Raw genomic sequence first — 25,440 nt, 5'->3', positions numbered from 1 at the left:
ACACACATTATTAGCCTTTATCCATCTGTATGCACAGCTTGATCGGGAATTGCTGTGAGTCCTTGCACACTCACATGCGCGCCAACAGGCTGTACAGGAGGTTTGTGTCCATTTGTGCGCAACAGAGTGCCATTTTGTGTGTAGATGTCAGACAAGGAGGGAAGGAAATTGGCCGTTCCAGTTTAGTGGCAGGAAAGTGGGGCGATCTGTTCTTTGGAAGTTTCCCAGCGAAATTTCCTGGGGACCAAGACACTGAAAATATCTATCTATATACACGCAATGTCCTACATACTGTAAAAGAGAGGGTGAACCAGAGAGGAAGATAGAGAGAGGAAGAGAGAGAGAGAGAGAGAGAGAGAGAGAGAGCACATGAAGATACATGTGTGTTTGAGAGAGATAAAAAGAGAGAGGGAGGGAGGTTAAATGTCACTGTGCTGGTGGGATATCAGTCTTTTGATGGCATCACACAGATAGATGGATTGAAGCTTAGTAAAACCAGGTCAAGACTCTAGCAAGTCACCCAACAAAGTTACCTAATTTTCCCTCTCACTTCTGTGACATAAAAACCCCTCAAGTAGAAGTGGAAATGCTGCCTCATAACCCCATTTCCCTCTGCTCATCGTCTTCTGCCACTAATGGCAGGTTCAAGTGCGGTGTGTGTATGAAACAGGATTTATCTGGATTACATTTACACCTGGCAACTGTGTCTTGAGTTAACAAACAGAGATCACATCCACCTTTCCCTTGCCAAAACACAGATTAACAAAACATGCCACTTTCTCCTGTGAGTGTTGCGTCTTTTAAAACAGATGTTAAATGGCTCATCTCACTTGTTCCCCATCCATGAATATCTTAACATTTCCTTTTTTTGACAAGCGTGTTACCACCTGGGCCGCTAGCCACCTGTTTCATTTCTTGATTTGAGCTTGAGTGCATACTGGGTAAATCACAACTGGAGTTCACAATTCACTCCAAATGACAATACAACAATGCACACTGCATGTTACAACAGCCTAAAACATTTTAGTACAGCCAAAACGTGGCTAGTGGTGGTGTGTCTTTTCTTTCTAGGTCAGGGTTACTACCAGGGTGAATTTGATGGGTGGGCTGGAGGTGTCTGTAGGGACACACATAAAACAAATCCCTGACTAGTGTGTCATATATAGATTTTTACAGCCAACTGAGCTACAGTGAGTGACCAAAACCCTGTTTCACATGCTCTAAAAGGCTTCTAGTCAGTGATTAAAATTCAGAAATAACTTAACTGTATACACAACACAGCAGCATATCAACACATTATAAAAAGCAAGAATGACATAGCCTGTGGGTGCACAACACACTGCTGTGTCTTAAATCTTAGACTCAACAACAAACAGCATTGAAAGCAACACTGCCGACTGAAGAGATAAATATAAAAGCTGTCAGATGTTTGCGAGTGTACAAGTGAATTTACAGCAAATGTGCCAAGGCAGGGGCACGCAATCAAACACAACACTGCTAGTAAAATGAATACAGTTTTCCATCTCCTAATGCCCATTAACTGCCTACTCTGTATAACTTAGCATGCTTATTAAGCTCTGGAGATCTGTCTCGTCCCCTTTCTGCCCAAAACACACTTTTGTATAGCAATTACCGAGTTCATGACATTTAAGGTGCTTTTCCTATCTAATCGGCAAGATAAATACTGTAGATTGTAGATTTCTGCAAACAATGGATATGTTACATTACTAGATTTCAGATAAAGTGGATATGGACCTGCACCTGCACTTGTATTGTACCTTTCTAGTCTCACTCCAAGTGCTTTAACACTACGTCAAATTTACGCATTCACACACTGGTGGCCAAGGCTGCCATACAAGGTGTCACCTGCTACCCAGTTACACACACTCACACACTGATGGAAGAGCCATCGGGCGCAATTTTGGGTTCAGTATCTCGCCCAAGGATACTTCGCCATGCAGACTAGAGCAGCCTGTGATCGAACCGCCAATCCCACGATTAGTGGACGATCCCCTCTACCTCCCTGTCTCCTTTCTGCCCAACAAACTTATGTTTAGTAATAACTGATTTCAAGGCATTCAAGGGACTTTTCCTACCCAAATGGCAAAATAAATGATGGCATTGTACATATCTGCAAACCACAAATATGGCACATTTGTACATTTCATATGTAGTGGATATGTTACATTTTAATTTTCAGTTTTATGTTGTGACACTGCTGTGGTTAATGTCGTCAGGTTTAGGCACCAATACCACCAACAGAGTGAGGAAAAGATCATGTTTTAGCTTAAAATACTTGGTTTGGTTGTTACAAAAATGGCTGGAAATGTCCCAAGCTTTTGTTAAAAAACACCCGCTTCTATTATTTATCTCACTGTCTTGCTATCTCCTAGCTACCTAGGTATCATCCCCTCCTTGTCCTGATGCGAGTCAGCTGATATGCATGTAATCAGAACTATGCTGCTTTAGGGATCTTGATATGACATTTTATTCTGGCAACTTAGCTGGCTTTTTGGCAATGTGCACCCAGCAATGTTGATGTCCTGTGTTTTTAATTTGTAGCAGCAGGATGCAACATAATTAAGAAATAAGCATTTAGTTTCTTGACAAGAGTTAGGTGAGAAGAACAATATGATCAATACATCTCTTGTAATGTATCTGTGCAGTAAGTACAGTTTATGCCAGTAGCCGGTTAGCTTAGCCTAGCACAAAGACTGAAAACAGGGGAACAGTTAGCCTGGCTCTGTCTAGAGGTAACAAAATCTGCCGATCAGTACCAAAATTCAAGTCAAGGTTAATTTCAAGTGCATAACCACATGAAAGTGTCTCAGTACACTTGAAAACAACAGCAGAACTGATAGATTATTAAAAGAAAACTGTAAATGACAAGACTCCAGGAAGTCACTGCTCTCGGGCAAGGAAGAGTCCAACACCTTGTAAAAACCCCAACCTTTTATATTTGCACTTTGCTTTTCGCATTGATTAAACAAAAAACATATAACATTTTGGTTAGTGAGCTTTAGAGGTTCTCTTAGATGGATTATGTTATGTTAGATGGAGCCAGGCCAACTGTTTCCACCATGGATGAATTAAGAAAAACTCAAAATCATGTTTCAAGATAGCACTCCATTCATTCTTATGAAAGTTGCACATTGGGCAGTGTTTCATATTTACTGGACAAACATTAGAGTGATATCAGTCTTCTTATCTAAGTCTTGGCGTGGAAGTCGATAAATGCATTTCCTGAAACGTTTATCTCTGTTTCTATTGAATCAGTACATTTTTGGGCTGGACTGTGCACTGAATGAAGTACGCAGTGCCTTAAATTAAGAAAGCACAGTGTAGCCATTTGTATCTTGTATAATGTACATGATAGGGCTGTCCCCTGAAAATGGCAGATATGAATCAGGAACAGAGACCTCTCAGCTGAGGGACTAAGATTCCTTCAAGTTGAGCATTTTTTTCTTTCTGTCAGTCAGTATGCAGTGTACTTCTGGGGACATTTCGGTCCAGATATGTAGCTGCAGAGTGAGTGCTTCTCACTTTCATGCTGTTCTTCAGTACAGGCAGCTGCAGACTCAGAGGCAGCTGTCTGGAGGGTGAGAAACTTTGCTCAGTAAGACTCCGAAATAATCTTATCTTCTGATTTCTACGTAGAAGTGGTGAATTTACAGTTCAGCAGCTTATTATGATACAGGCTCTAGTGTTTGTTTGATATCTAGTCTCGGCAAAAATTGTTGTTGCACATTCACAATCTGTTGTTAGCGTAGTTAACTTGTTTACTATATCATGTAAACCTTACTGTCACACTAAACATCCGGCTGAACTCTGTTCAAACTCTATATGGAAAAAAGGAACATACAGTTGAATATCAATCTTATTTGTCTGGCACAATTCAAGGGTCAGATACAGCCCTAGCACAGGAGAGATGTATAATAATGTATAATCTATATCCAATTGTGTCTTTTACTTGGTTTTAAGGTATGGGATATATTTAAGGTAACAGGGCAGCTTGAGGAGAACTGGCTATACCAAAACAACCATCACAAAATTATGTGCAAAATATGACATATTAACAACAAGTTACAATGTGAGTATCCCTTTAATATTGTGTAAAGCGTATCTGGTACACTTTTCTTTGTGCATCTGGAACATTTATAATTTGAAAATAGATTGAATTAGCCAGCTGTTCATACAGGGTGTTCTTACTTTCCTTGTGGAGCCAACATCTTCGACAAGGTGAGGGATAGCTAGGTTAATATAGTTTTAAGCTACCGAGCTGACTGAAAGTGTTAATGACATGACCTGAAACTGAAACAGCTCTCCAAGGAGAACGATAGAGAATGAACGAGAGATAAAGATTTATGACAGTGAGATATGAAGCGGAGGAGATTATTATCACTTGTTGGCATTAGGCAATATCTAATCGCTCCGTCGCCCTCTTCATCTTCACTCAGATAGACACACATAAGCTCACACGCGCAGAGCTTTCATTATGAAGGTCTTTTATGTGTGAGTCATGACTTTTCTCTTGGGAACTGATTATCACTTTTTCTCTCACATAATTTTCCCTCTGTCCTGACCTGTTCAAGCTTAATTGACGATGAGTGATTCTCTCAAAAGTTTGGATTCAGCCTTTTAACTCCACATTCATTTTCTCCTCTCCATCCTTGAGGATCAGTAAATATCAAGCTAAAATCAGCCTTGAAAAAAAAAAGAAAAGATAACCAAGAATGCATGACAAACAGGTCTGTCACACCAGCCACTTTCAGAAGGCAGATGATTGCTATGTGGTGTGGGTGGATTTTACTCAACAGCTTCAAGGTGTCAGTCTATAAAACCTGCAATGAAATCTACTTCTGCCTACTTTAAGGAACTCCTCGTTGTAAAACAAATTTCATTATGGCTTTCAGTGGGTCTATTTGCTGTTTCAGAGCCTTTGCTACAAAAAAGAGGGACTCCTTTCGATTTTTTTTGGCATGAAAATGTGGATAAAGGCCAAATCTAAATACAGTGAATGTGGATTCTAGTTCTGGCTTTTGGCAACTTCAATCAAAAAATGTTGGCATTGTTGTCATGGTATGACCCCACCTTCATCCTTTCTGCCTTCTGCTCTTCACCAACCAGCCCTGTTCACACCTCTGATTTCACAGCCACCTCTCACATTCAACTCCTATTCACGTTGTTCTCCTTCAGTGTGCTTTTGTTTCCTTGTTCCATCACAGTATCTCTGCTGTTTTTTTGTTCCTTTCTATACTCCCTCTCCGCTCTCTCAGTTGCTATCACTCACCCTCCTTCATCCATGCGTGTCATTTCTTGTCTCTCTGGCACCTCTTCCTTTGCGATGTGTTCCTCATTCCCCTCAGCTAAACCCCTCATATTTTTAGCCATGCTGGAGGCATGGCTCTGTGGAGAGCAATGTTGCTCTGTCGTTTAGTCGTTCATCACTTTGGTCCCAACTGAAATATCTTTACAACTATTGGATGGATTGACATGAAACTTTGTACAGACGTTCAAGGTCCTTGGAGGACAAATCCCACTGACTTTGGTCATCTTCTTGAGCAAAATGTCTCAACAGCTATTGGATGTATTGCCATGAAACTGCACACATTCATGACCATGATTTCATAGTGGTGGTGATCCCTTAACCTTTCCTCTAGTGCCAGCATCAGGCCATTTGTCCATACATTTGGTTCATGATCTGCAAATAATGACATTCCCATCAGCTTCAGGTGTAATTTGTGATTACTGCCAATCAGCAATTAACACAAATGAAATGATAGAGAGCACAGCAAGAGGATGTACTTCCTGCTGCAGCTGAATAAGTTCCACCTGCCAGAGACAATAATGGTGTACTTCTACACTGCCATTATTGAGTCTATCCTCACCTCCTCCATCACCATCTGGTACGGTGCTGCCACTGCCAAGGACTAGGGCAGATTGCAACGTATCATTTGCTCTGGCATCCCTACAGGACCTGAATGCTTCCAGGACCCTGAGGTGAACCTTTGCACATCCCCTAGAATATATTTTTTACAAATTCCTGCTTAGCTATTTCACTCTCAACACTTACATTGTACTTATTTTTTTAGATTGCATTTGTTTTCTATTCTATATTTATGTTTCATGTCTATGCACCAAAACATTAAAATGAATTCCTTGTACATAAGAACCTAGTTAGCACCTGATTATAATACCATGTAACACACCCAACTAAGATGTGTTAGCATTGAGCTTTTAGTTTTCAATACAATGTGCTCCCACTCCACTTTTTTAAACCCCTCATATCTTTATTCTCTCCCCTTTTTTCTCCTCTTCTTTATCTCTTTTACTGTTGTCTTTTCTCTCTCTAATCACACCCTCTTACCTGACTGCTCCCCCCTTTGTCCTCTTCCCTCTCCTTCCTTTCTAGTTTCCCCTATCTTTGATTACTCAGCACTATGCAAAATTATGGATTGCTCACTTCCATTTATTATCATATCTGCTTTAGGTATCCCTCCCTGGTTGGTCAGCTTTCTGACAAGACTGTACCAACGCTGCAACTTTCTCCCTCTCCCTCCGTCTTTGTTTCTGTGCCCTTGTGTCTTTTATTCATCAATCCTCTCCAACAATTTGGTTTCCATCCCTCCTCTCCTCCCCTGTCATCTATTCTCTCTCTCTATTTAGTCTCAACACTTGCTTTAATATTGTCATTTTTCTTCCGTTTCTCCAGCACTCCTTTAAATTGTCAAAAACAGCATTGCATGAAAGGCCTCATTGATTTTAATTTATATTTAAGGGAGGCGTTTTAACCTTTTCCAAAGCTTTAAAAATGCAATTTATCAAGCTCCACCTTGACTTTATAACACTACAACTTTATAACAAAAGCCCAGTTCATACCTAAATTTATATTTGCTCAAATACCATAAAGTACATTTTGCATTTATAGGTTGGCTGCGTCCATTTTGTGCAACTTTGACATACTGTACAATTTGATCTACTACATTTATCTTATTGGTGGTAGTTACTATGCACTACTAGACATACAGTTTTACATACAAAAAATGAGAAAATGAAACACTGATGTGGATTTAACAGTCCAAGAGTGCATGTGCAGTGGTAACTGTAATATTTAAATTATCACTTACAGTTTAATGCATCAATAATAAGATGCAAAGTATTAGAACAATTCATTGTTTGTCCTTAGTTGTCTTGGTTGGATGACACAATCTGGATGTTGTGTCTGTTAAACTTCTACAGTTTGCTGCAAACTCGTCTGCCATCTCCGTCTTTCTTCGTGACTGTGAACAGAAGTTTGCTTGCTAATAGGCTTTCAAAAGTTGGAGGCTGAAACGTCGCCAGAGAGTCAGTATTTGTCACAATCAGTCCTGCACTCAGTGTGTTTGTTTGTGTGAAAAGTGAGGAGAAATTGAAAGAGAGACCAGACTGACATATATATTCTCCAAACAGAAAAACAGTCAAGTTTAACAAGCCGTTTAGCCTCACAATCTGACTTAAATTTGGGGTTTTGTTGTACAGAGTGAAAGATTGTGGCATTGATTCAAAATTTCTGTAAAGCAGTTTCATTTATTTTAGCTATAGCATCCAAATGGCACACAGTAGCTTCACTGGCATCAAATAAATGACACTTAATTTAAGAAAAGTTACATTTAAAGAAAGCCTCTTCCTGCCATTCTTTTATTTCTCAAGTATTTTAAGACTTAAATGGATACTTTGCAGATTTTCATCCAGCTTTTATTATAACAATCTGGGTAGTGTACCACGTAAACCACGTAAGGTAAATTTCCCTCCATCTTACCAGCACCTAGATCTCCCTGCTCATCTCTCAGCTTGAATAATTTTCTTTAGCTGTAGGGCTGTTGCTCAAACTACAGATTGTACTTCCACATTTTTGGATGCCGGCCAACACAGGCACAAAGGGTATAGAAACAGATCGAGAGAAACAACTGCCTTTCTTTCTTTCGCTCTCAAATTCAGACAAAACTCTGATCAAACTGTAAAACTAGGCAGTGCTGATCAAATATAAACCAAGATTCTGTCACTGGGTTACCAGCCAGCTGCCATTTTGTTTCTTGTGGAAACATGGAAAAGCTCGCATTATCTCATCTATCACGGGGCGCCTTTATTGGTCTGGTGTGGTGCAGTGCATTCTGGTAGTTGTTGGTTTTCCACATCTTGAGCGAAAGCAAATGCCACAGCCCTTTTTTGGTTTTCTTTGGTTATAAAGCACCAGTTTCAAAAGTATTTCTACTTCACAGACAGCCGAGTTTATAAAGAGACCTTCTTCCCAGCACTGAAATACTTCTTTAATACCAGCCTAATTGACATGAAAGAAATTTTCTTTGCCACATGCTGTTGTCCATCCTTCCCTTTTATGTTTCATGCTCTTGTGGCACTTCCTCATTTTTTTCCTGTTTCTTGTCAAACTGGACAGCTGATACTTTTATCTCAGTGTCCCATGAGGGAAGTCTTGACATTATGTATCTGACACTTTTTTTCCCCCTTCACAACATGGCTCTGATTCCTCCGTGTCTTTCAGCTGCCTTATCTCACACACACACTCAGTCGCCTCATTATTCTGTAGTTGATATTCATTTGAAGTAAAATGAAAACAAACAGCAACTCGATACTGATTTTTCTTCCCCCAGTGTGCTTTTAGATGAGATGCATAATTTAAAATTTGGTTTTGCACATTTTTTGTATAGTGTTCAGATTACTGGTGCAATCACTGATTAAATGTTTGTATGTACAAATCTGGATCTGTAAAGTAACTACCCATCAAATAAATGTACAAAGTATAACCTAACATTTTTGTCTTGAATGTACTAGAGTAGATTTTTTTTTAACTTTAACATCAGATGTTTAAATGGTGTTTCTACAGCTTTTCTGCTCATTGCTCAGTCCTTTGGTGTGAATTTGAGAGCTGTCTCTCTCACCGTTTGTTATTCTGCTGTTTGGTTCTGTATGGAGCTGTCCAGAATGTAGTGGTGCTGAAAATCCTGAAACAGCTCGCAGAGCCAACCAGGAGCCACCAGGGACAGATCTGTTATCTTGCTCAGCTTGTACTCGAGTACAGCGCTGCATCACTGATGCTCTGAAGTGGCTTCTCGGCTCTCTCAGGGGCAATGGCAAGAGCAAGAGAGTGTATGGTTTATCACATGAAGAGCTGTTGGCCATTATGAGTGTCTCTATAGGAGATGTGTGGTGACGAATAGTCTGCTGTGTAGAGTCAGTCCAGTATATTCGTTTGTTGAGGATGATGTGATTGTTTTTTCACACAGCGAAAATGAACTGAATAAGTAAGTAGTTTTGGTCTGAGGAATGCTGTTTCGGGAATTTCAATTGTTCAAGGATGGTGATTGGTCTCAGCAGCTTCAGTCTAATGAGACAGGTCTGACATCTTTGTCAATTACAACTGACAGTGCAAAATAAACAATACAACATGCTGGAAATAACAAAGAAACCACAGCTTGTTTTTTAATTTTTTCAGAGCTTTCCCAGTAGTGAGGTTAGGTTTGTCCTGACCAGAGTACTAGAAGAAAAGTTGTGTTAAAATTAAATTCTGAATTGAATTAAAATCAACCTCTGTTCATGTCATCATAAGATTATGTCGTGAAGTTGGTATTTTTGGCTCTCCATGTGTCCGAAATGGAGAGAGTAAATTTTAAGATGCACTCATTGAAGGTCATGAAAACCTTTTAATATTCTTTGTGTAAAAGTAACAACTAAAATACATGGAGCATGGACATGACACATCACAAAGGCAGTGTGGGATTTTTTACCTGCTACACTGACTCCGTCTTTGTAGCGTGTGGTTTCCTCAGCTTCACCGTGTGCATGTTGAGTTTTGCCAAGTGATTATCCAGTTGGTTATGCAGATTTTGGAAGTGTAGGCTATATTTACTGTTCCTGGATCATTTTGACTAAAAAGATTAATTTATTTGATTGACTTATTTTCATTTGAAATGTAAAAACAAACATAAGGTTGCGCTGCTGCTTTGCATTGCCTCTGGTACAATGAGATAGTTATTGTAATCCTTTTAAAACAGATTGTACTTGTTTTTTACACAAGTTTTTACTTGTTGGAGGGCCGCGGGGCCACACGCAGAGAAGAAAAATTAGTCCAGCTGCTTAAAGATGAAGAAGAATTGTTCTTCAGCTTTAGTTGATGAAAATGGGACACACTCTGCTGTGGCAGATGTATTGCGCCACATCCATGTCCCACATATTTTGGCCTTAGGGTCAGTTTTGTCTTACGGTTGTGCTACACGAAAGATCAGAAGGTCACCAAAACAAATTGATTCATCCTCTGGGTACTTTAAAATTGTGATCATATGAATAGACGGTATCAACAGTTTCTCGGATGTCTTTCATATTTGCAGAGGAATAATTTCTTTTTCTAATATTTTATTCTCAAGGTAATGATGGCACTAGAACCTCAATTATGCTTCTCTTTATAGGCCTACTTGTAGATATTGCTACTGTACATACTTTTCTTTTTCGTAGTGCCCTCTAAACTAGTACATGTCATAGGAGTACTCTCCATAGAGGCATATTCCAAGATAGTGAAATAATACCCACCATAGTTCTATCGCTCAGAGTGAAATACTGATATGTTTCAGGCGTCAGACACAGAGAGCTCCTGAAGGATCCGTCATCTGCAGGCAAATCCTGAATCTAGCAGCACGGGCAGGATGTCAGAATTTATGGTGAGAGTCTGGAAGCTGAAAATTAACGGCACCAGTGGGTTCATTTATACATGAGGTGTGTCTGGTATGTCATCATGTGGTAAGGGTTAGAAGCACTGCATATCTGTAACTGCAGCAGTCTGTTCCCATAGAGACCAGAGTTTGTATGGAGACCTGCAGCCAGGGAAGAAACATTCTGCTTACAAACTTCTGCTGTAGTTTTTCTGTCTCTGCTCTGATCAAGTCTTCTCTCTCCTCCCCACGTTGCAGTGTCTCTCTGGGAATGATGGTGTTGCCACAGGTGCCGCCCTCTCTGTCGCCATGACGATGCCGTTCAGCCCCCTGTCCAGCGACGAGGAGCAACAAAGGATGCTGGGAAACAATCGACATCTGTATCCAGGGGCAGAGGACGAGGAAGAGGAAGAAGAAGAGGAAGAGGAGGAAATGGAAGAAGATGAGCGTGATGAGGACCAGGAGGAGGAGGAGAACGGCGAGCTGGAGGGGGAAGAGGAAGACGATGAGGAGGAGATGGTGGAGGAGGTCAGGCGAGGAGGCCTATCACGAGGGGGCAGGGGTGAGGGACACAGGCAGTCAGGTAAACTGGCTGGACGAACCGCCGGGGACAGACAGATCCGGTCAGGGAACCCTGGACACACCACAAACCCCTATTCGTCCAATCCTGGACCCACGCACCAACAGCCAGCCAATCACATACAACAGCAGCAGCAGCAGCAGCAGCAGAGGAGGCTGAAGGAGCGCAGCACCGGCTCCGTGCCATCTGAGGACGCCCACATTGCCATGATGGTGTTTCGCATCGGCATCCCAGACATAAAGCAAACGGTCAGTGCTGTCATTGCACACACACCCACAAAATCTGCCAGCATTATGGCAGTCATTTCTGATAAGTTCACAGACATAAACAGCATTAATCCCAACCTGCTCTTCTCCCATTAGTTTTAACACCATCTTTTCTTAACACAATCATGATCACTTAAACCAGTTTTGATTACCAGTTTCACCATCTAAAGAATGAAACATCTTTGTATTTCACATAAGTGTACACATACCTGTATACGCTCCTAAGTAGGTCATTTTCAACAAATATCTGTCTAGTTTTTGTTGCATTTCAAAACACAACATATGCATCACAGCTTGCATCAGTTGGTGTTGTCTTTGAAGACAGTGTCATAGTTTGACATTTTGTGAATTCGCTTTCTGGCAGAGAGTGAGATGAGAAGACTATTGGGAGGACGTGGGGGGTATTCCCCCTGTCTCCAGTCTTTGTGCTGAGCTACGTTACCTGTCTGTTGGCTGTAGCTTCATTTTTACTGCATAAACATGAGAATGGTGTCTATATTCTCAACCAACTCTTGGAAGAAAGCAAATAAAAGTATGTCAACATGCATTGTGTTAAAACATGCCTGAAGTGCTCAGGCACCCCTAATCAAGACCCTTTGTTTGACATCATTTTTGTGACTCAAAAAATGGATGAGTTGAAGGATTTCTTGTTACAGAGTAAAAGGTATTGGTCAAAATCTGCCAGAAAAACTGAAGGAACAGCTAATTTTCTCTATCTGTAATTCAGAATCTGAGCCGTGAATCGTCCACTTATAGTTTTCAACGTGGATGTAATTGAGCTGGCAGCTAGCAACTAATGGTGCTAACAACAGTAACAGTGCTGACAGAGCTAACTGTGTTAACCTGGAGGTAACCAGAGGGTGGGTGATACGCTTCATCGCTGCCGCTAACCACTGTATGAGTGCAGTGATAGAGTTGCAGTGATAAGCTAGCTGGGGGATACACACACACACACACACACAAGGACTCCCATGCATGCACAGCCAGATTCTATACTGTAACACACAGCAGAGAAGTTCAGATTACAACATACACAAAGGACTGTGACTTCATTTTCTGCTCAGGACACCATTACTCTTCTTTATCTTTACATTGCAAATAGTTATTTGCTGCCATTACTGCTCTGAGTGTTGTATACAGAACCTTTAAGCATTTTGCATTCATGCCACTTTAATTTTATGTTCTTTATTTGTTTATCCACACAAGGCAGCTGAAATGTGACTCTTTCACATACCCCTCTTTTACACACAACACACATATGCAATTACAGTTTTGGTGGAGTAGCACAGGGTCAGCCATAACACGGTCCCCCTGTCTGGGGGGTTCACGGGTACCTTGGTGGTGCCCAGGAGGCAAACTGGCACCTCTCCAGCTGCCAGTCTACATACTTGGTTCGTGTGGGGACTTGAACCGACGACCCTCCAGTTCTCAAGCCAAGTCTCCACGGACTGAGCTGCTGCCTCCTGTCTTTCAAAAGGAGTGGGTGTTTATGCCTCCATACTGACATCATGCAGTATAACAGTGTGTGTGGTCAGCTCAGTTAAAACCTGCAATGTACATTGCTCCAGAAACACTGCATGTCTCCAAGGATTGGGCGTATTATATCGATTAGATTTCCTCTCTCTTTCTCTCTCTCTCTCTCTCTCTCTCTCTCTCTCTCTCTCTCTCTCTCTCTCTCTCTCTGCATCACAGGCAGAAAACTGAGAGAAGTGCAAATACTCGTCAGCAAAGTGACTGATCTGAGAGGGTGAGAGAGACTTTCAAGGTGACCCAGCTCTGGAGAGAAAAAGAGAGAGAGAGTCAGAGCAAATTGCATACAAGAGCAATCACGATGAGAATATGTGGGCATGAATTTGATTTTAAAAACACTAGAAGCCAGAAAGGATTCAGAGAGAGTCAAAGAGAGAGAAGTTGAAGTGAGGAGAGGAGGGTAACGGGGGGGAAGTGCTGCCTGTGGCTTAATGTCGCCAAAGAGCTTCTAAATGGTGCGATAAAGCATGCCGTGAAAAGACCTTTTCGGTGTGACTGGTTTTAAGAGGGCTGTCCAGAATCATGATAGACCGATCCACCATCGCTTTCCATTTCCCAGATGCAGTCTTACATCACATCGGTGCGAAAGCTTCCATCAGAGATGTGTCTAAATAGGCTTCACGGGCTGAAGATGTAGCTGCCTCCATGTACAGTACGTCATTCTCCCACCCTTGAAAAATTAGACCGTTGCTAGACACCGGCATTTCTTCTGTCTTTTTTTTTTCTTCCCTCTGCATTTTTCTGATGAGTGATCTGTTAAAGTGAATCATCAGTAGTAACTCAATTGTACTGATAATTGAATTATGAAGAGCAGAGGATGCAAGGGACTGAGGCTGCATCCAAGTGTGTATTTTTGTGCTGAAGTGAAAAAAAAAACAGACGAAGATAAGGGTGTGCATCTTTGCTCACTGCCAGATTAAAGCTGAACCAGACTGCCTTTGTGTTCGACAAACAGAAGGCCGTTCGTTTCCCTTAGACATTAGCGGTCTGTCCTCTTTTCTCCTTTCTATTAGGCGACTGAGGCTCCTGTGATGTGTCGGCTTTATAAATCATCAGCAAGAATGAAACTGCAAATTAAATAAATGTATTTCAGAGTGCCTGTGTGTACGTGTGTCCATATTTTATATTTACCATCCCAGCGCACTATAAATGCCTCGCTCAACGTTTCTTCCTCCCTCTTGCTGCCTTGTGATTTATTATTGATCTGTGCATGGGTGTTTTCAGCAGTGTGTGTGTGTGTGTGTGTGTGGGGATACACGAGCATGCTTGATTCAGTGTTTTTAAATCCAACCATAAATAATTTACTACTCCCTATTTATTCTAACAAATCGGCATCAAAGTTTAATTGTAAAAAGATGGATAAATGGGATTGCTTGGGAGGAGAATGTTCACTCAAGCTTGGGGTCAAAACCTCCGAAACTGCTCGACAGTCACGTAAAAACACATAGAGATAAATAGAGGTAGATGTGCCAGATGGACTTGGATCTTTGGAAGTAGAGGCAGAAAGAGGTGGAGACAGAGTAGATAAAAGCACTACGAAGAGGATAGAGATAAAGGTAAATGGAGGTAGACACAGATAGAAGCAGATCAAAGTAGATCAATGTAGAAAGTCAGGTGAAAGGAGAGAAAGGTGGATCAAAGAAGACAGAGTTAGATAGAGATAGATCCAGATAGATAAAGTGAAGAAGACAGACATAAATAAAGGTGGAATGAGATTGAAGTACATAGAAATAGAAATAGCGAGTACAGAAAGGGTTTGGTTTCTGATTCATACTGACATTTTCAGTTGACTTAAAGGGACAGTTCACCCCCAAATCAAAAATAAATATTTTTTCCTCTTGCGTGTAGTGCTTTCAATCAATCTGGTTCTCTTGTGAGTTGCCAAGTGTTGGAGGTATTGGCTGTACAGATGTCCACCTTATACAGTATATAGTGGAACCACATGGCACTCAAATTGTGGCGAAAGAGAGGGGAGGAAGTGTGCATCTACTTTCTGGACAAAAGGCTTGTCTCATGATGGTGTGACACCTCATCTAAACATACAGGGAGCGAGCAAAATCTGGGGGAAGGAGCGCAAAAAAGTGTCCAGACTGTGAAAATTATGGACGTAGCTACAGTGACCCATTGTCACCCATTGGATTTGTGGACTCCTGCTTTGAAGCCTCAAGTTGACATTTCGGATGTTGCCTAACCATATTTGGGCGAGAGGCTGGCACTGTGGAAGAATGAGAGATGGATCTGACTGAGAAGCTGAGGACACTATTAACAACCTGCCTGTCACTTAAAGCAGCCAGCCCTTAAATATGGGTAACTGTAAGCCTTAATAAAAGGTGCCAGTTGAGATGAGCTATAAAATCGTTTTTTATACCAGGCTGTAAACATGAATTTCTGCTGTAAGATTGGGCATTTTAACATGGGGCTAACTCAAGTTCAAAGAACTGCAGTTTTTTTTTTCTGTGTTGGCTTTTTCAGCTCCAGAGGTTGCCAGTTGCTATAGATATACTATAAGCGACAGCAACATTCAGGGAGCCTATAGAGCCCTTAGTGAGCAATGGCTTGCTGTTGCTCTGGAAAAAGATTGGAGCTGCACAAAGCTTTGCCAAAACAGAGCCAGAGTGAGTGCTTTTTCAAACAAGCGACACCTCGCTTAGTCCGTTTACTGACGCACTGAGCAAGTCAGGACATCTTCACTAGAAAACACCGAAACAATTTGCATCACATCGCATCCAGTTAGAAAGAGGTGTGAGATGTAAACATTAATGCCATCTTCCTCAGCTGAGCTGTATTGTTAGGTAGCTCAGTGGTGTTAGGTGAGCCAGCTGTAGATTCACACTTCCTTCTGTTTGGACAGAAGATAGACAGAAAATAGTTCCCATATAAGACTGCTCACAACAAGGTCTGTGGATTATCTTGAGCAACTGGGTCATGATTTCTGGAAAGAGACGTTACTGTTGAGGGGTTTTTTTTTAACGCTTTGAGTACCAGAAGTCAAGAGGCATCTTGTTCCATTATCTAGTTCCTCTTGGTGTGGTAACTCACACCAAAACAAATCTAGATTTATAAACAGCACTACAGGTAAGCATAACATTATGCATTTTTGCAAGCAGTATTTTATGTTAATTTCCTTGTAAATACTGCCTGTTTTACAGTCAGTGACTTAAGATAAGTACTGCGCTCAGTATTCGTCAGAATAAAAAAATTTGAAAACTTAACCTCAAACCTTCAGCACAGTATACATCTCTGATGATAAATGTGTAACATTTGTCAGATTTTTTCATTTACTTTGAGAAAGAGAAACGCAAAAACATCAAGGCACTCATGTTCTATACTTGCTGTTTTAGATCACTTTACAAAATAAAATACAGATACCACATTGACGAAGGAGTTCTGTCAGCGTGGGAGGACAAATTCACCTTTCCCTCTCTGAGTCTTTTAGCGGGAGAGATTTTTATGCAAATCATTTTGATCTTTGTGAGTAGCAAGGAGGTGGAAATGAAATAATGAATATGTATTTTAAAGTTAAATCAAAAAAATTCAATGCTGAGGGTTTGACGCACAACTAAAAAGTTTTATAAAATGTCAGGATCTTTAAATGTTCCCAAGTATACTCTTTGTTTGTCACAATGTCTCTATTTGTGGACTCTTGAGATTGACAAGTATAATCATATTAATTAGGCTGGCTGGCAGATGTGGATGACACTGACGAGAAAATATGCAAGTTTTACCCCCACAATAAAGGGCAGTAACGATCCAATTTGTCAGTCTAACTGTACAGTATTGTATTTTAAATATATTTTTCCTCTGATCTTTTTTAATCTCTTTTATGTTCTTCTTCTTTGTTCTGCACGCATGACTTGAGTAAACTGGCACACTCAGACATGTAGATAAACATGAACATATGAAAGCACTAAAACATGACCTTATAGACTTCCTGTTGAGATCTACTCGCTCAGTCTATCGTGTCTTACTCCCCAAGGTCACAAGAGTTATAATCGACCATCACTTTGACATTTACTGTCTCACTCACTCACTCTCGTCCTGTCCTGACTCAACCTCTCCAGGCCAATTTTCACTTTCCCTCTCATTCGCATCCTGCACATTGAGAATAAAAACCCTCTGATCTTCGCCACATATTTTTTTTTTCCCACTGATTCATCTCCTGTCCTCCTCCTCTCTCTCTCTCACTGGTGTTGGGTAATATCACTTTACACTCCCAGTACATTAGGTCTGTTCTACATGTCAGCTAATTCACCCTCAATAAACTCTAATTGCTTGTTAATTGTGTTGTAATGAGATGAGGGAGTGACTGTAGCATGCAAATGTTATGAATTGGGGGAGGAGGAAGCTGAGTGACGAAAGAGTACTTAAATCCAGTAATGCAGAGAATACACATTAACACATAAACACTGGTAATTAGTTTTATATCTACCTTTTTTTGGCAGAGTATATAGCTGTAAAGCTCTGTGTCAGATGTTCTCTAAACAGTGTTGCGCATCCTTGCAACGATCCAATTTGATGCAGTTTGATTACAGATTTATCTCCGCCAGCTGACTTTGATATGGCAATTTATGTTATGGTTCCAGTGGGACTGCTGCACACCAGGCTGCATTTAGGACAACTATATTTGGGGCTGATACTTATATGAGGGGGGGGAGAAGAAATCTGTTAATGATATATCCTCTAATATCCCTTTTGGACACTAAAATGTATTTTTTTTTTAACATTCAAACATATTGTAACCAATTATTTTTGGCAGGGATCCCAACAGCAGGGGTGTCAAACATGCGCCAAAGGGCCCAATCTGGCCCACTGGATGACTTTGCACGCCTAATATTGATTTACTTGTGATGTTAGGTTTTGACGCAAGTTAAACAGTGAGTAACCTACTTTATGTAAAATGCTTTTTCTGAGGCTTTGCAACCCTGACCAGAATACAGTTCTCTGAAAAACCATTAATATTTATTGTGGTCATATTTAACAATCTTAAACATTGTGCAATGTTAGCCTTGTTACAAAAGAATCTGTATCACTCTTATATCCTAAAACATTATCAGTGGAATCCTAATGCTAAGGCAAGGATGCTAAGGTTTGATTTGTAAATGGTTTGTAAGGCAGGGCATAACTTAAACCTGCTTCCTCAAACGCTTCCTTGGACATACTTTCTACACTGAACGTCTGTGGAGAGCTGTGGTCACGCGGACGCTCACCTGGTTTCATTTATAGGACAATTTAGGGTCTGTGTCAGCCCCCAGCTGTAAACAGGAGGGCTTGAGAGTGAGCTTACAGTCATCCTACCACCCACATCAGGTGAAACTGAAACTAAGAAGACGCTGCTGTGACCACAGTCATTGTCTGTCGAATATCCAACTTGGAACTAACTTCACCACGGTGCAGTGGCTGCAGTTGGCTTGACTTCAGTGTCTTGAACTGGACTGGAGTATGGAACAAGAAATTCTATTTCGTAATCAGAGAATGCACAGCCAGCGCACTTGCTGTGCATCCAGTATGTGTGGTCACAAAAAATGAGCTACACACTAATAATTGATAGGAGTCCGCACAGACACATGGACATGGAATCCATGAACTGGCCTTTAACGTTGTGTGGTGATACCAGCATTACTACAAAGGAGTGGAAATGTATGAAAAAATGCAATGACAGTGAGCAGTCGACTGAGTGAATGCGGAAAAACTCATATTGTAATGTATTGTTGAAATTACAGTTATTTATCTGACGACATCTCAGGCTGTTCATCATCTGTTTTACAAATGGATGAACATTTTCAGAATGCACGTCCTTAGGCTAAAAGAAAAGAAAAATGTGGAGGTGTTATTATTATTTATAGGTTATTATGCAATGGTTTTACTGGTCTGGACCACATGAGATCAAACTGGTCTGTATGTGGCCTATGGATTAAAATGAGTTTGACACCCCTGCCCTGTAGCTAATACAGAGTTGTGATGACGATAGATAAGCAGGATATTTTGTTACAAAGACAAAGGAAGGGAAATGAGAACACTTAATCTGCTTAATATGTGCATAAATACGGGCACTAAATGGCATGAAGAACACAGAAAGTCTTGGATTTGCAGCTTCTCTAGATAGCAGCGTTTTAATTCCAACCCTTTTTCCGTGTTCTTCATGCCATTAAGTGCCTGTATTAGTGCACATATTGAGCAGACGGACTCACTCTTTTGCATTCATTTTCATTTTTATGGATTGCAAGATATTTGTGACAAATGCTAATTCCTTTGTCAAGAGGTGAATGTTTGTTACTCTTTCGTGAAATGTTTTTACACAGCGCTCAGAGCAAACACCTGGTTATGCTCCCTGCCTCCCCTCAGTGGGACTTACCTTTGCTGCTTTAAACCTTTCTCAACGAAGCTGTACAAGCCTACTGCAGGGATCTCTCACAAGGCCCTGTCAATCAAGATGGCACTGCTGGTGCTCTGACACTGACAGTGCAAGTTAGAGCTCTTCTATCAGTCTGCTACATTTGTCAAGAGGAGATTTGGGCCATTGCTACATGTGGAAAGAATCTGGGGTTTAGTAGGGTTTTTTTTAGGTCAAGCGGAAATTCAGTTGGATGGATTCTATCATCTCATGCCGGGGAGAGACTGATCAGGGGGCTGTGTAGAAAGTTATTTTGCACTGTGACAGTTGATGTCCTGTCCCATTTTATCTCCAGAGGGTCAGCGCACTTTTGGCATACCGAAACCGTGTTCAAGAAACTTTTTATACAACCCTCAGAGTACCCAGTTATCACCATCCTCAAATGATCTCTAGAAACAGGGCTACATTTGGTAGTATGTCCTTTTGTCATCTACACAGCTGTTGTTGAACAGCATTTGTAGTGAAATACTGTTATGTCATCTACTCTGCTTAAACACTCTTTTACCAGGTGTAGCCCAGTTTTAGTTTATTAAATTTTTGACCAGCAAATCACTAACTCAGTGATTGCTGGGTAATAACACACAGTGCTTGAATGGTTTATTGTTATAGCTTGAACTCCCCAAAAGTATGTTAAGTATTTTTACTGTTTTACTGTGTAATTACACTCAGTGGTGAAAAGTAGCTAAGTACCTTTACTAATGCGATGTATTTAAGTACAATTTAGAGGTTCTCCTTTCTAAAAACAATTCAGTATTATAACTTGAGCACAGTCTCACTCCGAAGTTGTCGAAATCTAACACTTGGTCAGTGACTTGTGTCTGAAACCAACGGAAAAGGAATGCTTTTAATGTCAGCATGATACATGGCCAGTTGCCATTATAGTTTAATGGCGCCTGGTGGCGGCAGGGGGAAACACAGCAGGACAAGGACAAAAGTTAAGGTGGCGAAAATCTGAGGGTGGTGCGGGTAGGAGGGGTTGTGGATCAGTCCAATAAACACCAACTAGCCTAAAGCTAACCATGTGCTTTTGTTGTTGAGGGAAAAAAAGCCCTGGCAATTTGGGTGTTATACTGACGTAGTGATTTTATTTTGAAAGAGACTCGATGTAAACATTAAATTTCCTGTGAAAACAGAGGTGTATTTTGAAATAAGAGAACTTGACACGGTGTCCCAGAATGTCAACAACCAATGCACCCAGGGTACCTTGAACATCGTATGTAGACGTGGAAAGTACATGACCAAAACGTCAAAATGTGACAGGGTCGAAGTGAGAATTTGTTGTGTACTTCTTTCTCAACAATGCTTAATTTACAGTTTAAGGTGCTAGTTCTGTTCTGACACCTACCTGGTCAACAGAAAATGGGCCTCGTCCCTCATCATCCTCTCAGCAGCAAAAGTGAAAGTAAAAGCCAACCCCAGCTTCACTCTGATTTTGGAACGAGCTTTGTCCAGTTGGCTTTTTGCCTCGCTATACAGTATTTGCGTTTTTCTTCTGTGCTGTGTCCGTGATTTTTGTAGCTTTCTCTTGAATGCATGCTGCTACTACTTGGTCAGTAGCAGCAGCCTCATCTGTGACCTGTTTATGGCTGGTGGCTAAATGACCAAAAACTTCCCAAGCACAGCAAAATCGGTCTCCCATAAATAAAAATATTTAAAAAGCTTAATTGTCATCAGTTAATGGCCAGTGGATTCTAAGATTGGATTTTGGCCGATGCATTCCACCTCTTCAAACTGACTGTTTGCCTGCCATTCTAATGTTATTGGTTCATACTACTCGGACCACAAATGGAAACCGGAACACTGTAAATACCAATATCTTGTCCCGTCGCCTGCATTCACACACAGAATCTGTTTAGAAAGATTACAGCGAAATAACAAGAAAATCAGGAAATACAGGCAGAAGACTGACTACGCTGATAAATACACTGCTTCTACTTTATTTATAAGCCCAATATCACAAATCAGAATTTGCCTCAGAGGGCTTTACAGCATACGACATCCCTCTGTCCTTTGGACCCTCACAGCGGATAAGGGAAAACTCCCAAAAAAACCCCAACCCTTTAACGGGAAGAAAAAAATGGAAGAGGGATCCCTTTTCCAGGACGAACAGACGTGTGATAGATGTCATACAGAACAAATCAACATAATAAATTTACAGTAATCCATGACAAAATGATACATAAAGACAGACAGAGACCGAGAGAGACAGAGAGAGAAGCAGGGCAAGAAGTAATGACAGTAGCTGCAATAATAATTTTAGTAATAATATTATGATAATGAAAACAGTAATTTTGGTAGCATATGTTGTGAGTATATATTGATATATGATAGTATATGTATGTGACAATAAATCATATGTGTATAATAATGGTAGAAGTATGACTAATAATAACAGCAGTAGTGGGAGGCATCAGGCAGGACCATGGCAGCAGTGCAACCACGACACACAATCCAGGCGTAGCTGCGATTCGAGGGAACCTGCGAGAGAGCACAAAGGTTCCTGAGAAGAAGCCGAGTTAGTGACGTGCAGTAAAGCAGAGTTATGTCAAATCTTGTTGTATTGTCATTGAAATGAAATGCTTCTAAAACACCTACACTTTTCACTGTAGCCCAGTTTTAACCCACATGTGCAGACATCTTTTGACCACCAACTCAGTGACACCTCAGTGGTGACGCTGATGAGGGGGATCTCTGAGTTAGCTGTGTCTGTGCACTCTGCTCTGATCCTTCCTCTTCTGCTGGTGGCTGATGATGACTAAGGCTTTTCTCCATTAACTCACTTGTGCGCACAGCCACAGTCGGATACGTGTATCACAAGTTGTTGATATGATCCTGCCGCAGCAGGAGGCTGAGGCAGTTTTGTTTGCAGGTTTATTAGATTGTCAAACTCACGAACATGCAGTCAAGTCTGCATTTGCCTGCCGAGTGCATTAAACAGCGTGAAACAAATGAGTTTTTCCTCCGCTGTTTGACTTGAGCTGAATTTGTGCAAACTCTGAAGTATAAGCAGCAGCCCCTCAGGCAGGATTTGGCCTCACAAACACTTCCACTTTGAAACACAGACACACACACACACACACACACACACACACACACACATTTACTTCAGCACCTACTTAAGATAGGTGAACCTCTCAGACTACAAGACACAGACGGTGTCCACCGGTTGTATGTTAATGAAAGGGTGAGCTCCAAAGGTGAACAGAGGGACAGAGATAATAGAGAGAGAAGTATGGGAGGAGAGGAGGGAGTGAGAGAAAGACAATGGCGAGAGAACAAGGCAGAGCAGGGATGACAGAAATGCTTTAAAGAAATTAATTCGCTCTCTTGAACTGCTGTAGAGAGGAAGGGGGTGGCTTGAGTGGTTGAGAGAGAGAAGGAGAGTGGGATATGGAGAGGAAGTTGACTTAAATGGTGACATGGCTGGCGTGTGTGTGTGTGTGTGTGTGTGTGTGTGTGTGTGTTTAGTGGGGGGTTATTTCCCCGTGGATCTCATTAAAGGCTTCAAGTCCCCCTGCACATGGCCTGCAGGAAAAGGCCAGAGGGACAGAGATAGAGAGAGCTAGACGTGGAACGAGGAGGGAGAGAGAGGAGCGACTCTTATTTCTGCATAGATAAGTGACAGAGCTGTTACAGAAAGATGGAGAAAGAGGGAAGGAGCAGGGAGAATAAGATATAGAGATAGGCAGGGGAAGATAAAGAGCAGCATGGACAGAGTGAGTGGGCGTATGCGAGTGGGAAAGTGTGATCACAGCTTCGGGAGACAAGACAGAATTTTTGGTCTGCATAATGATAAAACCACAAGAGAAACAGAAGGGCTGAAAGCTGCATTAAGATTTTAATGTAAAACTGAGAATCATATAAAGGTTATAAGTTATGAAAAAGCTGCAACATTTAGTGCATTTATATGTGACTATATCATGGTTATGGGGTGCAATAGCCTGGTTATGTTTCGCCCACGTACAGTGGTGGACGAAGTATTCAGATCCTTTACTTTAGTGAAGAAAAAAAAAGTAGCAATACAACACAGTCAGAATACTAAATAGCACAATACTGAAGTTTTATAAGTTATGTGTGCTTAAAGTATTAAAGATAAAAGTACTTGTTATGTTTTAAAATGGCCCCTGTGAGTGTCATAGCATATATACGTCTCTGCAAACCATGGATATGTTTGGATGTTTCACACATATGACGTCATTCAGATTACATGTACATGAGCTGAGTATCTAATCAGGCGGAGGAATGGATGGTGGATAGCATGATGGCAAGACGGCTGCCAAGCAGCAGACAGCAGCTGACCGCAATTCGAGACATGCAAAAGAGGGTATTTTTTAACAACGGGTTGGGACGTTTCCAGCCGTGTTTGTGGCAAGAAAACCGTGTCATTTTTAACAACACGCTTGGATGTGTCCAGCCGTGTGTGTAGTGACAAACGCGGATGTTTAAGCCAAAACATGTTTTCCTAACATTAATGACACATTGACCACAGCGCTGTCACATCATGAAATAAAAACTGAAAAATGAAAACCATAAAGGTTAAACATATCTTCTGTATGAAATGTCTAAATGTAACGGATCCATGGTCTGGATGGTGGTCAAAGGACTGTGGGTAAATGCATTGCAAACATTTATTCTGGTGTCTGGCTTGTACAGTGATGTGCTAGTTTAAATGATGTTTTACTGCTGTAGTTGGTCAAGGTGCAGCTACTTTTAACTCCTTCAAATACTATCTAGTAGTTTGATCTACAGCAACAAACCATATTTAATTTAATTTAACACTTACCTGATCATATTTTTGTATATGATATGATGTTAATTGATAATTCGCACAATAACTAGTAAGTTTAGCTGTCACATAAATGTGATGAAGTGAAAAGTACAATAGTTTCCTCTGAAATGTGGATTAGCAGCAATAGGGTAGCATAAAATGCTAAACTGGGACATGCTGCTTGCCAGAGTACTCTGGTGAAAACCAGGATATTGTGGCATGTATACACTCTGTCTAGATTGGATATGATGTTACATGATGTAATGCTGACAGACACGCTGAAGTGAATGGAAGGTCGGATTTGACATAAATTGCATTACTGCTTGTTTTCCATTACAAATGATTGGATGGAGAAGCTGAATCCTGCATAGTGGTGAATGCACACCTGCACAGAAATGATCACAAACCTGGATACTGTTATAATCCAATAAACAGGGACATGAATGATCACATTTCTCAAATACAAGCTGTAGCCAATCATGATTAACACTTTGGCTGGGTGTGAGTGTTAATCCTGGAGTATCTCGTTGGGCCCCTTTCCACTAAAACAGAGATTTCCCTCTAAATTAGTTTCATATAAATAACTGTTTGAGGCCCAAGGAGATCGTATTACACAATATTTTGCCTCAAAAATAAAGATTAGAGTGATATGACGAAATCTAAAAATGTCATTAATAGCATGTCACTTAAAGGGGGCAGAACAATCACTTCTGCTTTTACATACATGGGATTTGTGGGTGTAATAGAGTATTTTTACACTACAGTGAGAACTATTTGGTGTTATAAGTGCTTTCTGTAATATACTTAGTGATATAGCTATATAGCCTTATGTCAAATGTTTGCCAGCGTAGCGCAACCTTGAAATGATCCATTGTGATGCAATTTGTTGACAGATTTACCTTCAAAAGTTAACTTTGATATAGCAATGCATATTAAATTGTGGTTCTCGTGGGGCTGCTGCAAATCAGGCTGTATTTATACCTGAAAAATCTACTTCTGATGATGATATATCAGCTAATATTCTTATCTAACATTATATAGTCTTAGCTGTTATTATTCTTGTTATCCTTCAACCTGGACCCCTTATTCCTATGTTTTTGTGTCCAATGGACTAATGGGAACAGTATTGAGTGAGGGGGCAGCTGCCAGCAGCCACGAAAGAGGCTTCAATGTAAACACTCAGGGCATGTTTGCACTGTCAATTT

General features: G+C 40.8%; 1 protein-coding gene across 1 annotated transcript in view; it reads left to right on the top strand.

Annotated features, from left to right (window-relative positions):
- shank1 (SH3 and multiple ankyrin repeat domains 1) overlaps positions 1 to 25,440 on the top strand; it is a 99,165-nt gene that overhangs the window by 16,180 nt on the left and 57,545 nt on the right. The window contains exon 2 of the mRNA XM_033644369.2: positions 10,959 to 11,528. Within this exon, the coding sequence (XP_033500260.2) occupies positions 11,010 to 11,528 (519 nt within the window). The 5' untranslated portion in view covers positions 10,959 to 11,009. The remainder of the gene's footprint in view (positions 1 to 10,958; positions 11,529 to 25,440) is intronic.

This window comes from Epinephelus lanceolatus, chromosome 18 (assembly GCF_041903045.1).
Source record: "Epinephelus lanceolatus isolate andai-2023 chromosome 18, ASM4190304v1, whole genome shotgun sequence".
In the NCBI taxonomy this organism is placed as follows: Eukaryota; Metazoa; Chordata; class Actinopteri; order Perciformes; family Serranidae; genus Epinephelus; species Epinephelus lanceolatus.
Note: the sequence above shows the minus strand (reverse complement) of the source record. Positions and strands in the feature narration are given on the sequence as shown.